General features: G+C 44.2%; 1 protein-coding gene across 1 annotated transcript in view; it reads right to left on the minus strand.

The window, feature by feature from the left end:
• Window positions 1-9,460: 9,460 nt before the first annotated feature.
• Window positions 9,461-16,460, minus strand: part of SLC6A11 (solute carrier family 6 member 11) — a 184,958-nt gene continuing 177,958 nt past the window's right edge. Inside the window, exons 12-15 of the mRNA XM_005279910.5 lie at window positions 14,277-14,379; window positions 13,378-13,478; window positions 12,500-12,670; window positions 9,461-9,672 (exon numbers count right to left, since the gene is read on the minus strand). Coding sequence (XP_005279967.1) covers window positions 9,520-9,672; window positions 12,500-12,670; window positions 13,378-13,478; window positions 14,277-14,379 — 528 coding nt within the window. The 3' untranslated portion in view covers window positions 9,461-9,519. The remainder of the gene's footprint in view (window positions 9,673-12,499; window positions 12,671-13,377; window positions 13,479-14,276; window positions 14,380-16,460) is intronic.

Consider the following 16,460-nt stretch of genomic DNA (forward strand, 5'->3'; position numbering starts at 1 on the left):
CCTGCTGCCTGCAGCAGCTCAGAGCTCTGGGGGCCCCCTGTGGCCTGCAGCAGCCGGGAGCTGTGAGGGGCCCCTGCCACTTTTAGGTGCCCCGCTGCACAGCTCCACCACCACAACTGCCTAGTGCCCCATCTAGATACCTCACTGCCCAGCGCCCCAATACACTTCTCCTACCCTTTGACTGCCCAAAGCCCCCCCCCCCACAAGTTCCCTGGCCTCACTCACTGGCCCCACTGGAAGGTCACTGTGTCCACCATCCGCCGTCTCCACCTCAGCCAGCCCTGCCTCCTGCCGTGACTCCAGATTGATCCCTTTAAGCAGCAGGTGTGGAGAATGGCTATATGCAGTTGCATAGGGATGTCAGGTTTAGTCTGAGTTTAACCAACCATCAAGTGTCCTGGTTTCTCCCCAGAAATGGTGCTGAAAGGATATCGGTCTGGAGGAAATTTCAGTGTCTGCTCACAGGAGAACAGGTAACAACTGGTGCTCCCCATTCCACACCTGCCTGCAACGGTGTGTCACATTTCTCTTCTGTCAGGAGCTATATTAGTTTTCTTACAAGTGATACAAAAAACACTTCCCAAAAGATAGAAGAGAAGGTGGGAGAAGGAAGTGGAGGAGTCTCTGAAATGTACAGGATTTGCCTGGAGATAGCAGGAAGAAGGCCCAAGGGAGCAGCAGTTCCCTCTTCACTATGAGGGACCCTACAGAGGTGACAACCCTGCCCACTCACTCCTTACTGACCTGGCTGCAAAGCTGGTCTCTGTGTTGGTCAGCCTGACTCCATGGTGGCCATAAGAACTAGCAAAGAAGGGGTCTGGGCTCTTAATCATGCCTAATAGCTGACTGAGCCATTGACCTCTCTGCTGGGCCTGAGAAAGCTTCCCAGACTGCACATGCTCATCTCCTGCACATTCCCAAGAGACATCCATTGAGAAGGCTCCCTAAATGCTCCCCCAGTCCCTGCCAGAAAACTCTTTTTGGTCCTGCTGATCTTTCAGACAGCACATAGTCCTTCCTTCTCCAGCTCCAAGCATCAACTAACTGCTGCTTTGCTCTGCAGCTCCTTTTATATGGCCCTCCTAGCCCCTTGATTGGGCCTAGTCCACCCCATCAGAGGGAGGCATAGTTAAACCTAAGACTGGGAGAAACCAGAGAATTCAGCATTTGGATCTGGATGGAGACCCTCTCTTCCCCAGCAGGTCCTCAGTCCCCTTATATGTTGTTTCCTTGGTGGGGAGAGAGAAGCCCAGGGGTCAGTAGGCCCATTTACTCTTCCAGCAACTTGTAGCAGGCCTGTTCCTCCTCCAACATTTTCATGGTGCATCTCCTTCTTCTCTTTTCTCTCTCTCTTTTTCCCACTCTGCCTTCCCAAGGGTCCCAACTTCTTCTTTCCATTCTTCTGTGGGATCTTCCCCTTCCCTGACCTTACCTCCCTTGGCATCCTCTTTCCAATCAGTGCCTCCTCTCTTTCCTTCCCCTTCTCCAAACAGGACGGTGGCTGCTGCTCATTAGGTCTGATGAATCCATTCAGGCAGCTGGTGGCTGTCTTCGCCTGTTGCAGAAGCAGGGATGATGCAGTGAGCAGAGCAACATTTACAGGAAGAGCAGCAAGATGCAGCAGGGGGAGGAAGAAGAGAGGCAGTCACAGGAGCAGCAGTCCCTAGAAGCTGGGAGGAGCTTCAGGAAGAACACTGCCCCAAGACAGGTTAGCATCTCCATGGGACCAGGCCAGAATCCTGGGGCTCAGACAGGGATGGTTGGCAAATATGCCTTGGGTTACTAAAATGGAAAGATTATTTTAAAGCCCAGTTCAATGCCATTCATTCCTTGCTGTATTTCTCTCTGCTCAGACAATGAAAACAGACCAGTCTACTTCCATTATCATCACCAGTCTATTTCCCCTTCCAGGTTTTCATGCATTAGCTCGATGCTGCAATGTTTGCAAATTCTGCAAGGGGCTATTTAAATCCAAGCAACAAAACCGATTCCACAGGAAAACAAACTAAAATTAAAAGAGAATTCATGGGCAGTTTTCTGTTGATGCTCAGATGTTTCTTTTTTAAAACCTATTTTTGGGACTATATTTAAGCAGATTGAGCCCCTATTAAAAAGAACCACTATATTTCTATAAGGCACACTAAAAAAACTGCAGGAGCTCTTTGTGATGCTCTGCAGCAACAGACTGACCCACTAATCCCACAACTGAATTTGTTCCTACTGCCAGCCCTTATGCTGATTTACAGATGGAGGTAAGTAAACCCCAAAGCAACTACATGGACTCCTGCCACATTAGAATAAGCAGCAGGATACAATGTTTTCCAAATGGAGAAGACTTTAGATAGTACAACTAATACAAGGTCATTTAGATGGAATATAGGTCTGCTCTGATCACTAACCACCATCATTAAGCATGGCAGCCACTGAATCACATGGAGGCACATGTGCAAAATCAGAACTAGAAGTAGGCGAGACAACAAAATAGAATATGAACAGCTTGTAGTCCATCCACATGAGGAACAGCATCCCTGATGAGGCCACAGCACGCCTGGTGGCTGAGCTTTGTGACTTTGTCCTCACCCACGACCACTTCAGATTTGGGGACAACTTATACCTTCAAGTCAGTGGCACTGCTATGGGTACCCGCATGGCCCCACAGTATGCCAACATTTTTATGGCTGACTTAGAACAACGCTTCCTCAGCTCTCGTCCCCTAGTGCCCCTCCTCTACTTGTGCTACATTGATGACATCTTCATCATATGGACCCACGGAAAGGAGGCCCTTGAAGAATTCCACCTGGACTTCAACAATTTCCACCCCACCATCAACCTCAGCCTGGACCAGTCCACACAAGAGATCCACTTCCTGGACACTACAGTGCAAATAAGTGATGGTCACATAAACACCACCCTATACCGGAACCTACTGACCGCTATACGTACCTACATGCCTCCAGCTTCCATCCAAGACACATCACACGATCCATTGTCTACAGCCAAGCCCTAAGATACAACCGAATTTGCTCCAACCCCTCATACAGAGACAAACACCTACAAGATCTTTATCAAGCATTCTTAAAACTACAATACCCACCTGGGGAAGTGAGGAAACAGATTGACAGAGCAAGACGGGTACCAAGAAATCACCTACTACAGGACAGGCCCAACAAGGACAATAACAGAACACCACTGGCCATCACATACAGCCCCCAGCTAAAACCTCTCCAGCGCATTATCCACGATCTACAACCTATCCTGGAAAATGATCCCTCACTCTCACAGACCTTGGGAGGCAGGCCAGTCCTCGCTTACAGACAACCCCCCAACCTGAAGCAAATACGCACTAGCAACTGCACACCACACCACAGAAACACCAACCCAGGAACCAATCCCTGTAGCAAACCTCGTTGCCTACTCTGTCCCCATATCTACTCTGGCAACACCATCAGAGGACCCAACCACATCAGCCACACCATCAAGGGCTCATTCACCTGCACATCTACTAATGTTATATATGCCATCATGTGCCAGCAATGGCCCTCTGCCATGTACATTGGCCAAATCGGACAGTCCCTCCGCAAAAGAATAAATGGACACAAATCGGACATCAGGAATGGTAACATACAAAAGCCAGTAAGTGAACACTTCAATCTCCCTGGTCATTCTATTACAGATTTAAAAGTCACTATCGTTGAACAAAAAAACTTCAGAAACAGACTTCAAAGAGAAACAGCAGAACTAAAATTCATTTGCAAATTTAACACCATTAATTTGGGCTTGAATAGGGACTGGGAGTGGCTGGCTCATTACAGAAACAGCTTTTCCTCTCCTGGAATTGACACCTCCTCATCTATTATTGGGAGTGGATTACATCCACCCTGATTGAATTGGCCCTGTCAACAATGGTTCTCCACTTGCGAAGTAACTCCCTGCTCTCCATGTGTCAGTATATAATGCCTGCATCCATAACTTTCACTCTATGCATCTGAAGAAGTGAGGTTTTTACCCACGAAAGCTTATGCCCAAATAAATCTGTTAGTCTTTAAGGTGCCACCAGACTCCTTGTCGTTTTTAACAAAATAGAATGTTAGTATTGTCTTGCCTTCTTCTAGGTCTGGCTTTGCACATGTACCTGCGTATGATTCAGTGGATGCCATGCTTAATGATGGTGGTTAGTGATCAGAGTAGAGCTATATTCCATACAAATGGCATGAACCAAAGCTGGAACTGCCCCTGGGGTTGTCTGTGTGAATATGTGTAGCCTGCTCTTTTGAGCACGGCATGCCGCTAACTCTGCCTTTTTTTGCAGAATGTTCACTCTTTGGGAGAGAAGGGAAGAGTGAATCATCCATGCACAGGATAAGAGAACAGTGTTTCTATTAAAATAATGATGGATTAACCAGGGCTTTTCACTAAAAGGTTATGATTTTCAATAACATTTAGGAAAAGCTGCCAAACATGCAGCACAACTCCATAGTGAGTAAGAGCCTAGGAACGGATGGATAGATGGTTAACTACATTGACTAACTTAATATCCATCGGCAACTCTTAGAGGAAGGCAGGCCCTGTTATACTGTAACAAACCCACTCCTACAACCTGCTGGTTCCGCTATGCTGAACACTCACTCCACAAGAGCAATAGGGATCCTCTTAGTCAAAAAGCACAGATCCCTGTCCCTTGGGCAGAAGGAGACTCATCATTAGCCATCACAAGTATAGGTCCTCTGACATGCAGTCATTCAGTTTAGTCTCTATGTAGGAGAAGGCATACTTAGCATGATAATATCATGAGGAACAATTATTGGCTAGAACATGCCCCTGGCTTTTAAACCTGATTTTTGTTCCTCCTATGAGAAAATGTATGAGATTTTGGTTTCTGCTAATAGGTGATGGCAAACAAGCTCAAGTCCTTCTTTTCCATGAAATGGACAACCATCATGGCAATGGTGGGGTCCACTAAGAGAGGAGGGCAGAGATGTAGAAAAAAAGAATGGAAGACCAAGAAGTAATGACTGTACTTAGTACCCACTCAGGATTACCACCTAGCAAGGAAGTGGCAACGGCAGGCCACACGACAGAGCAGTGAGTTTGTTGTAGGAGTTTTAAGAGAAGTCAAGGAATGGTCACAGTCCATAGGGTAATAAGATAAAACAATTTGGGAAACTGACATAAAAAGGGTGTTGGGGCAGGAAATGTTTAGGCACATCACCTATACTCTTGCTTCAAGTGTGGTCCTTTTAGCTGTGGTAAATAGTTTATACTGGTTTATGTTTTCAACGTCATGAGGAAACGGGCTAGAGACTGACTTTTCTTTGTAAACAAAAGCATTTCTATTGCTAGCTCCCACACATCAGTGCAGACCACAGTATTAGGAAGGCCAACAGCTGGCTCAGCATCCATCCCTGAAAATGAATCCAAACCAACCCTTTTGAAGGGTTCAAAGAACTATAACCAACATTGTTTTCTCTGTGTTTTCATGCAGCTTTACGCTTCCATTTTCCAGCCAGGCCTGGAATTGTAAGTGTCCATAAGCCACCAAAAAGGATGTTCCCATGGAATTTCTGGTCCAGTCAGACCTTTTGGCTTCGCTGAACACAACTATAAGGGTCAGGTAATCCTCTGACCATGTGGGTCATTAACCAACCCAACCCAACCTTCCCACTCTTTTGACATTTGCCCATGGCAGAGTATAGGTGCACAGAGCATATCAACCTCTGAGGATGGGGAGCAGCTTATCTATCAGAACTTTTAATCAGCCTGACATGCAAAATTATCATCTTGTGCTAAATTACCATCTCAGTAGGCATATGGAACAGTGACACAGGAAAAATTCTCAGGATAGAGGCAGTTATATTTGGAGTAGAAAGGAGGATCGAGTGGGTGGGGCACAAGACTGGGACTCAGGAGACCTGGACTCAGCCACAGACTTTTTGGGTGAGTTTGGGCAAGTCAGTCAGCCAATCTTGTGTCTCAGCTCCCCATCTGTAAAACAGAGATACCTGATGGGGAGTTGTGAGGATAAAATACATCAGTGACTGTGATTATGAGGGCCATATAAATATCTAGTGAGAGACATTGATATAAACCAAGGACACCAGATACAGTTTTGTCCATTTCCTTTAATTTTAAAAAATGAGTCAGGAGACAAAACTTTGTGCCCTTCGAATACCAAATCGATTTTTGTGTGTGTGTGTGTGTGTGTGTGTGTAAACCAGTACATAAACCTTGGTGGTTGTTGGATTTCTGGATTTTGTTTTGTTTTTTCCTCCATAATACTGCAAATACTCAGAAAAGGGAAATATTGTTTCTACTGCATATAAAAAAAAAGTCATCACAATGACATAATTGCTTTTTTTCCTTCATATTTTGTTTAAAAAAAAGTTCACAAATACTAGTAGGAAATTTGCCCCCCACCCCTCCAAAAAAACCAAACCAAACAAAAAAAACCCAACCTCACACATCTTAAAAAACAAATCAGTAAAGTGTTAAATGGGTCAGGTATTACAAGCAAACATTTACAAGCACATCACATTAGTAACACTGTATAATGCTTTAGACCATGCCGAACCATATGTATGTGTATAAAGCTATTGGTGAAATGGTTCATAGCAGCAGAGTAGGAAGCATGTTCCATAGTACCTGTAGAGATATTTGGATGAGTATGACAGTCCAAAGTGGATTAACAAGCTAAAATGCATGGCTCACTTTGTCAACAGCGGTGAAATGTGCTTTGATTTAAATAGCTACCCTGAATTACCTGGAATTATCATCTCGTTTCTATGGGATTGACAGTTAGTGTTGTGGCTATCTTACAAATTGGCACATTTCAATGGGTACTCTTGCAAACTCACATGAGTAATCTTGACTTCCATGAGTAGCTCCATTGAAGTTAATGGGTCTCATGAGAGTAAGGACTCTTTACACAATTAAGGGTTTGCAGAGTCAGGCCCTAGCAAAGCAGTAGACTTGGGTTTCTAGACCCTTCACCACTCATTAGGACATGAGTAGAGACTAAACAGGATAATTTGGAGAGACTAGATACAGAATGCCATCTTAGGCAAGGTGACCCACAGATTGCAAGTTGTTTTTGATGAGCTAGTTGTCTGGCCCTTTCAGTGGGGGAACAAGAATGAGGACTAGAGAAGGATGCTGGATAGAATGTATTTCTCATGACCTGCTAGTACTGCAAAGAGGCACTGATTTCTGAACTCTGGGGTGGATACATTTCCAACATCAAGCAATAGGATGGACTTGCATCTCAATATTTTCTACAACTAGCTCTAGCTGCAATTTTAATTTTGATAACATTTCTCTTCAGTAAATATCCCAGCCAAGGCTTTCAAAAGTAACTAGTGATTTTGGCCACTTCAATTTTTGTTTGCTCAGCTGGAGCTCCTTAAAGGAACCTGATTTTCACAAGGTACATGCTCAGCACTCTCTGAAAGTCAGGCCCCTTTAAGATGTCTCTAGTTGAGCACCCAAAAATTAAGGCATTCAAAGTCACCAGTCCCACAAAAATTTTTGGATTCGTTTCAGGCTGATGCAAGAATAGTCTTCTCTTCAGTTCCCAGTCCCCGCCCCCCCCCCCCCGCCATTACATTATATAGATTACATAATCTGTTTTGAGGATATATGATTCTACTGAATATCTTACAGGAGCTATGCAAATTATCTTAAGATCACATTAAATTGTCAAATTTATATTATACATCTCTATGTAATGTTAAGATATACTAGAAACTATGGGTGAAATCCACCCTTGTGTAGTGGACCCGCATGAAGCCTCTGTACCACTCTAGTCCCAGTTAAGCTTTCCCTAATAGTTCCCTATGTTGGGCTTCTGAGCATGGATGAATTTCAACCCGTCTGAGCAAGGTGTGCTGTGACATTGTGCCAATATTCTGTTATGCTGTTGCTTGCACATTAGCTGGTGAGGCAAGCCTATGTGAGACAGTAAACTCACCAGTTTGATCTTGGGACTGTTAATTGGAAACCCCTGTGGCCCAATCATCATTTCAAAACCCAGTTCCTACTCTCTTTGTAGTTTTGGGCAAGTCACATCTCCTGTCTTAATTTCCCCATCTGCAAAACACGTCCTATATAACTTACCTCACAGGGCTGTTGTGCAGGTAAGGAGCCAACTGCTCCAGTTGTGTTCAGTACTGTTTCAAAAGTGCTTTGAAGATTAAAAGAGCCATATAAGTGCTCTATATTGTCATAATTTATTTCTGGATTTCATTTGAGGGGGTCCTGTGGCACCTTTAAGACTAACAGCTGTATTGGAGCATAAGCTTTCGTGGGTGAATACCCTCTTCATCAGATGCGTCTGACAAAGTGGGTATTTACCAACGAAAGCTTATGCTCCAATACAGCTGTTAGTCTTAAAGGTGCCACAGGACTCTCTGTTGCTTTTTACAGATCCAGACTAACACGGCTACCCCTCTGATATTTGAAGGGGGGAATCTCTCTAAAATGAGTTCCATTTTTCTCAGATCCTCTCCAGCTAAAGAAACTGTCCTAGGGACTCCCTTTCTGTTTTACAAGCAAAGACAAACACAATTCAACTGATGGAATGGAAGAAGTACAACTAAATGCAGGGAATTTTAGCTAGCCACCAACAACATGGAATAGCTTCAGATGTTCCAGGAAGTAGCAAAGGTGAGATCAGACACCACTCACTTCACATCAACACACTTTAGAGTTCTTAAAAAAATAGCCTCTAGATGTCTCCAGGAAAATAGTCATTCAAAGGGGGACTCATTCCACCACATTTCTATACCTGGCTGTGGTGAGAAGTTCAGGCATGGGGGAAGACACCAATGAGGTGGTATTTCCTTTAGGCTCCAGAAAGAGTACTCACCATGCAAGCAGTGATTTGCCAAGTACAAGGCTGGAGCCTGCAGTTCTGACTCGGACAAAAGGACTGCACGGTTCAGGTGCAGAGTTTGATTCACAAACTGCTTGATCCAAGCCCCTTTGAAGATAATGGGAAAGACTCCCATTGACTTCAATGGGCTTTGATTCAATCCCACATTCAGATAGAAAGATGATGCAGCTGAGTTACTAGTCCCCCAAAACTCCCTCCAATATAAACAAAAGGACATTGTGACCCCCTTTATAGACATACATTAGTAGCTGAAATGGTCTGAAATGCTTACAGATTAGAACAGATATATTTATACAACACCATGCTTTTCAAAAAATCCAAGTAGAAAAGTTTTACAGCACATTATACAGGTCCTTCTAACGTCTATAAAACATTTACTAAAATCACCATATTACAAGTCATCACTAACATACAGTACTATGCTAGTTCTTTTTTCTTTTATATAATCGTTACTTATAATAATAATAATAATAATTAAAAAATCATTTTAAACAAGTATACAATGTTCACTTTAAAATTAACTGGTTAATAAATTTTGTGCAAAACAAGCAGCCTCTATAATTAAGTGAAGTATTTATTTATTTTATTTATTTATTTATACAAAAAGTAACACACACAAAAAGAGAGTTCTTTCAGAAATGTGTCTCCTTTTCTGTGATGGCTGAAATGTTGCCATCGCCTTTCAGTTTGGCATCACAATCATTTACTGTAGCAGCATATGCCCCTGCTCCAAGCTTCCCTCTCATCTTCAGATCTGGGCTAGGTACAACCAGCTTCCTGAATTTCTGAAACATTGGAGAAAATGGAAGACATTATCGCTCTCTCTCAGACAGAAACATACACTCATGCAGCCAGAATCATCATCATCTCCTCATAGCAGGAATATCTATGGAATCTCTCTTCTCTGTAGGCCCATTTCATTCCACTGGAACCCTGTGGGAGCCACTTAATTGGTGTAACAAGCTGCACATCACACCGTTCCCTTCCACAGCATTCCAATCCAAGGGCTTGAACATGAAAGCAAACCCTCATATGCTTGACCAAAAGCTTAGTTTCACAATAGATGCAGGGCGATATTCATTCCTCTGTAGGGGAGAGCACAAAGACTAAGGCTCCACTTATGCAGGTGAAATTGATGCAATCCAGCCAGACGCAGTGAGAAAAGTATTAAATCAGATATGCAAGAGCCTTTCATAGGGGGTCTGAATATAGAACTGAAGCTACCGTTGCAAATTGTACCTGTGCTTACCTAAAAATATCCTTTCTTTAAGAAATAAGTTCCACAGATCGGTTACAATGGTACTTCGGCCTGCTTGCAGCTTTGGGACAGAGTCAGACCTGTCACTCATTGGCAGCAGAGGAATGCCCTGCCTCCTGAAGTTGCCTCCAGGTGAGATAACTTCCACAGCCAGGAGAATTCCAATCTCTTTACTGAATTACCGATAGTGCTAAATATACTTTGAGGAAAAGCACAACAATTTCTCCTAATGCAAAGCATGATAAATTGCACCTAATGATATGTCAATTTCCATCTCTTTTCTGGATGATCCATTTGTTTCCAGGGTGGGCCAGATCAGTGGATTTTATTACTCAAAGAAAGGACATTTTTCAGGTTGGCGTGGATATATTTTGCTATTTTGCATGCTAAGGTCCCCAGATCCATTACAAGCTGATTTCATTCAGTATGGCTCCAGGGAGGGAAGCAGGATTATTCTATAAATATAGGCATCTGAGACGAGATGGATTATATATAACTCTCCTCCATCTTCCCCTAAACACTAAGCTGTGGGGAAGACTTCTGCCAAGAAAAAAAAAAAAGGAAATGACATTGGCTAAGATTGGATGACCAATGCACAGAATTCAGTGAACTGATGACCATCTAATAGATCTCAGTATAGGAGATATGACTTCTTTGCCCTGAGATTGTCAGTGCTCTTAAGGACTGGACTTTGATGCTTAACCAAAGAAGGAATATTTCTTGAATTCACTTAGGAAATGAATGCTACGAAGTTACGAAGACTAGCTGTCTGAATTAGAGAACAATGCTGGGTGAGTCTTGTTAGTGATAGTTCCCAACTTCAAATAAAAAGAGTAGCTATTGGAGGCCTACGCTAATAGATAAGAAGTATAACACCACCTTCTGCTCGGTAAAATCTGGATAGTACTGTAAGGAGTAGAATGGGGTTACTTGATCGTGCTCTATGATCTTGCAGGGTTAGAATAAGGCTGATGCCTTAAAGAAGCATTTAATGCAGGATTGGTACAAAGCTACCTTTACTTGAACATACTGAGAACATTATTCAGGGATTATCCCCAGGCTACGCTCCGTGCGGGCGAGCAGGGACCCGTGCGCTGAGGATTATCCCCAGGCTGCGCTCCGTGCGGGCAAGCAGGGACCCGGACGCTGAAGCTTATTCCCAGGCTGCGCTCCATGTGGGCGAGCAGGGATCCGGGCGCTGAGGATTATCCCCAGGCTGCGCCCCGTGCGGGCGAGCAGGGACCCGGGCGCTGAAGATTATCCCCAGGCTGCGCTCCGTGCGGGCGAGCAGGGACCCGGGCGCTGAGGATTATCCCCAGGCTGCGCCCCGTGCGGGCGAGCAGGGACCCGGGCGCTGAGGATTATCCCCAGGCTGCGCCCCGTGCGGGCGAGCAGGGACCCGGGCGCTGAGGATTATCCCCAGGCTGCGCCCCGTGCGGGCGAGCAGGGACCCGGGCGCTGAGGATTATCCCCAGGCTGCGCCCCGTGCGGGCGAGCAGGGACCCGGGCGCTGAGGATTATCCCCAGGCTGCGCCCCGTGCGGGCGAGCAGGGACCCGGGCGCTGAGGATTATCCCCAGGCTGCGCCCCGTGCGGGCGAGCAGGGACCCGGGCGCTGAGGATTATCCCCAGGCTGCGCCCCGTGCGGGCGAGCAGGGACCCGGGCGCTGAGGATTATCCCCAGGCTGCGCTCCGTGCGGGTGAGCAGGGACCCGGGCGCTGAGGATTATCCCCAGGCTGCGCTCCGTGCGGGCGAGCAGGGACCCGGGCCAGACTGGACTGTGAGGGAACTGCTCTCTGCTCACAGAGCCAGCCAAGCTGCCCTACTAGAGATGTGATACAATGGGGAGCAGAAAAAACACACTGTTCCTTTTGTCACCGGCTTTTCTCAGCATCGCTCTGTCCCTAAAGCCTGCAAGAGCACCAAACACTGCAAACACCTCAGAGGGGGAGGCGGAGCTGACGCGACCATCTCCCTGAAACCAAATGCAGCCCTCAGACACAGCTGGGAATTAGACAGACACAGTATTGAGCTGAATTGTTAGTATAAAAGCATTGTCCCTTAGACAAGCTCTACAACAGGGAGGGCTCAGTGAGCCACCAGCAGCAGTGGAGGGAGAGAAAACTGGAGGGAACTTCATGGGTTGGGGCATAAACCTGGAGCCAGTGACCACCAAATATGTTTCTGCCCCAGCCTGCAAACAGGTGGACATACCATTGTGACGGATCTGTGGACCATAGCATGAAGAAAAATGCTCCTTTTTTGTCTGAGCTGTGCTTAGTCATCAGAAGAGAAGGGTTCATGCTCCTCTACCCACTTCTGCATAAATGAATGTCATTCCAAAAATGTCTCACCTCTAGAATGGTTCCCTCTGTCTTCCACAACTTAATGCAGATCCACAAAGGAATACAAACCATGGATGAGAGGGCCATCATCCAGCCTATCCCATAGCCCCAGTCCGGGTACGTATAAACGTTGTTGTATTTCAAAGGTTTATATTTCACCAGGAAAAAAATGAAGATTCCCTGCAATAAAGCGAGAAATACATTAACTATGTTGAAGCCACACTGTCTAGGGAAAAAAATAAAATTACTGCACAGGCAGTCTACTCTCCCCTGGGAATCTGAAGTAGTGTAAGCTTTGAAGTCAGAGAGAGAGACACCAATATCCTTTTTTATGTCCATCTCAAATAATTTACATCTCAGTTCCTTCCACAGAAGTGAGCCACCTTTCAAGTTTAAATCCTATTTAACTTTCACTTGACAATAAAACTTGCACTTTGATGGCAAAGCATAACTGCACAGCAGAGATTAAGTTTTGGGTCTGGTAATCTAGGTGTGATAGGAGAAATGAGCAAGATGGTTTCAAATCTATCACTATTAGAAAATAAGGGCAACATTATTGGTCTTGAGCCAATCTCTATATTTGCACCCGCAGTTTTGCATGTGAAATCTTTTGCATGTGGAAAAGCTCATATTTGTGTGCACAAACCTCAGATGTCCAACTAGGGAGTTTGCTTTTTCCTGTTATGGGAAGCATTAGAATTATGTGCAGAGGGAAAAATGAAGTTAACATTGATTCTTACCAAATCTCCTGTAAACAATTAAAATATATGCCAAATGCCATGATGATTACTTCTCTATTTCTGTAATTCATTAGCCTCAAACATCTGGTAAAAAAATCTGCAGAAAACCTACGCATTCCCAACCAATTTATTCAGATTAATACTTACAGCACAAATACCAGGAGTTAGGACCATCCAACACCATTTAATTAATGACAATGGTCTGTACCCGATCATATCTTCAATATTATCATAAAAGCGATTGCTGCCTGCCCGAAAAAAAACCAAACCAAAAGTGAATATAGAATGTTTCTGTGAGCAATCGATTGCAAAGACTAGGATTATTTAGCCTGGAAATGAGAAGAGTTAGAAGGGACATGTCTGTGATGAGGCCCTTCCCGGGGTGGACATACAATACGTTCACAGTGCTCCCTGAATACCGGGACACCAAGGCCGGAAAGGAAAGGCAGTGCCGGGGATATGCGTCTGCCCAATGGGAAATAGGGACCAACCAGCTGCCAAATCCTAATGGCTTCTGGTCAATATCAGTCTGAGCAGGGCCCATTTAAGGCATAGAGGCTGCAGCCTCATGCCTAAGGCCCCTGGTTCTGAGGACATGTGACATCAGAATCTCAGCTTTCATTTTATAAAAGTAAGTTTCTAGCCCTTGTTGCCACAAAGAGAAGCTTAAAAAGGTGGCTTGCATGTAACCAAGGCAACCATGTCTGCCTGAGTCTGCAGATAGCCAGAACCAAGAGCTGGGCCCTTGCTATTGACACTTCTGCCTCTCTGGCCAGGGAGTGAAGAGGACCCCTGTTACCAGTCCTGGAACCCCAGAGGGAAGGAAAGCCCTGGCCCTGCTCCTGCCTTTTTGGAAGGGAGAGGTCCCCTCCTGCCACTGCCACTCCTAGTGGGAGGCAGAGCCATAATACAAGGGCAGAGCCATGGAGGCCCTTGTCATGGTGTGACAAGGGCCCTGTGTCACTTTAAATCTGGTCCTAAAACTAAGGCCATAAGTGTATGACTTCCATAAACACACAATAATGTAGCAGTCTTCAGTAACTCACCGTAAACCCAGCCTATGCAGATGCATTCAAATATAGCCACAAAAAGAAGGCACATCCCACTGGCTGCATAGGAGTCAAACAGCTGGAAAACGTACATTCCACCCTTAAACACAAAAGACAGAAAAGGGAAACCAAAATAGACTGTGGAGGTCTGATGGGAATATTTCAAAGCACAAATATGATTTTAATTGCACAGTCATTCTCGTTCAGTAATGAGGGATGATAATTTGTCAGTGATTTGTTATTGTGAAGGCTCTTTTCTCCTACTCCCTTAGCCTGTTATACACTGCACATTTGCATTAAGATAGTAAATGTCTTGGGGGCGGGAGGGAGACGGGAACAAGGCCCATCAGAATTAATGTCATGTTCTAGGTGAACTTAGGATAACGGAGCATGACATTTGATCCTTTTCTGAAATGTTCTTCCCATTCCATCCTATTTGCAACTTCACTGTTACAGCACCAAGATTTAAATGACTGAAAATGCTTATGATCTCCTAAGCCCTGCACATAAATATGCAGATTTCTTCAAATGTCTGTTACACTACTATGTAAAATGCATTAGCTAAATCCTGCGAAAACTTGCAGAACAGTAACTCCTATGGAACATGGTCTCATAGTCAGGTGCACCCACTTACACAAGGTTTGCATGTAGCTCAAGGTCTTTTAGATGCTTTGCTCATCTAAGTCTTTATCATGTAACAAAGATCAATTAATTAACAACTTACTGGTAGGCTTTTCTTTAATTTCTTTCCCTTTCAAATAAAAAGCTGCTTTTCTAATGGTTTTAAAATAGAGCTCCCTTAATAATGTGGACATTCCAGAAATAGAGCGTGATCAAGGGCAAACAGGATTCTACTTCAGCAAAAACTTCATTTGGCATCTACAAAGCACAAGCCAATAGAAGTCCGTTTTTTCTAGGCTTACAAGCAATGCTTAATTTGTGCCAGGGCTGAACCCTGGCACCTCTATGCTTGGCAGTTCATAGCCCCAGCACCTCTGGGCTTGCTGCATCAGTTATGAATATAAAAGAATTGCTTGAACCCCAGCACCTCTTTCATTACAAATCAAGCACTGCATGCAAGCCAGGCATAATATCCCTTTAAGTGGTCCTCCCTGATTAGCTGAAGTATGCAGTACAATTGTGCCAAGCTAACATGGCACAAAGTAGTAAAATTCACTAGCCAGCCTGTAATTTTTCCTTCTCTGAAGTGGTCACCTTGCGCTCCATGATCCCTTACAACTAAGCTATTCCTCCTCATCCTCCCAGAACAAAGGCTCTTTGGTTTTTTGTAACCCCCTCTCTCTACTATTGCTGGGAGAATATTTTTTGGCAAACAGTACTTTTGCTGAAAAATACATTTTTGAGGCTCCAAAACTATTCGTGAGTTTGGGTTGAATTCAACTAAGGGGAAACTAGGGCTGTCAAGTGATTAAAAAATTAATCATGATTAATTGGGTGATTAATCGTGCTGTTAAACAATTATAAAATACCATTTATTTAAATATTTTTGGATGTTTTCTACATTTTCAAATATATTGATTTCAGTTACAACACAGAACACACTTTATATTTATTTTTGATTACACATATTTGTGCTATAAAAATAAAAGAAATAATATTTTTCAATTCACCTCATGCAAGTACTGTAATGCAATCTCTTTATCGAGAAAGTTGAACTTACAAATGTAGAATTATGTACAAAAAACTGCATTCAAAAATAAAACAATGTAAATATTTAGAGCCTACAAGTCCACTCAGTCCTACTTCTTGTTCAGTCAGTCACTCAGACAAATAAGTTTGTTTTCATTTGCAGGAGATGCGCTTCTTGTTTACAATGTCACCTGAAAGTGGGAACAGGTGTTCATATTGCACTGTTATAGCCAGTGTCACAAGATATTGACATGTCAGATGCGTTAAAGATTCATATGTCCCTTTCATGCTTCAGCCACCATTCTAGAGGACATGCGTCCATGCTGATGACAGGCTCTGCTCAATAACGATCCAAAGTAGTGCAGTCTGACACATGTTCACTTTCATCATCTGAGTCAGATGCAACCAGCAGAAAGTTGATTTTCCTTTTTGGTGGTTCGAGTTCTGTAGTTTCCATATAAGAGTGTTGCTCTTTTAAGACTTCTGAAAGCATGCTCCACACCTACATCCCTCTCAGATTTTGGATGGCAC

This window comes from Chrysemys picta, chromosome 7, assembly GCF_011386835.1.
Source record: "Chrysemys picta bellii isolate R12L10 chromosome 7, ASM1138683v2, whole genome shotgun sequence".
NCBI classification, from domain to species: domain Eukaryota; kingdom Metazoa; phylum Chordata; order Testudines; family Emydidae; genus Chrysemys; species Chrysemys picta.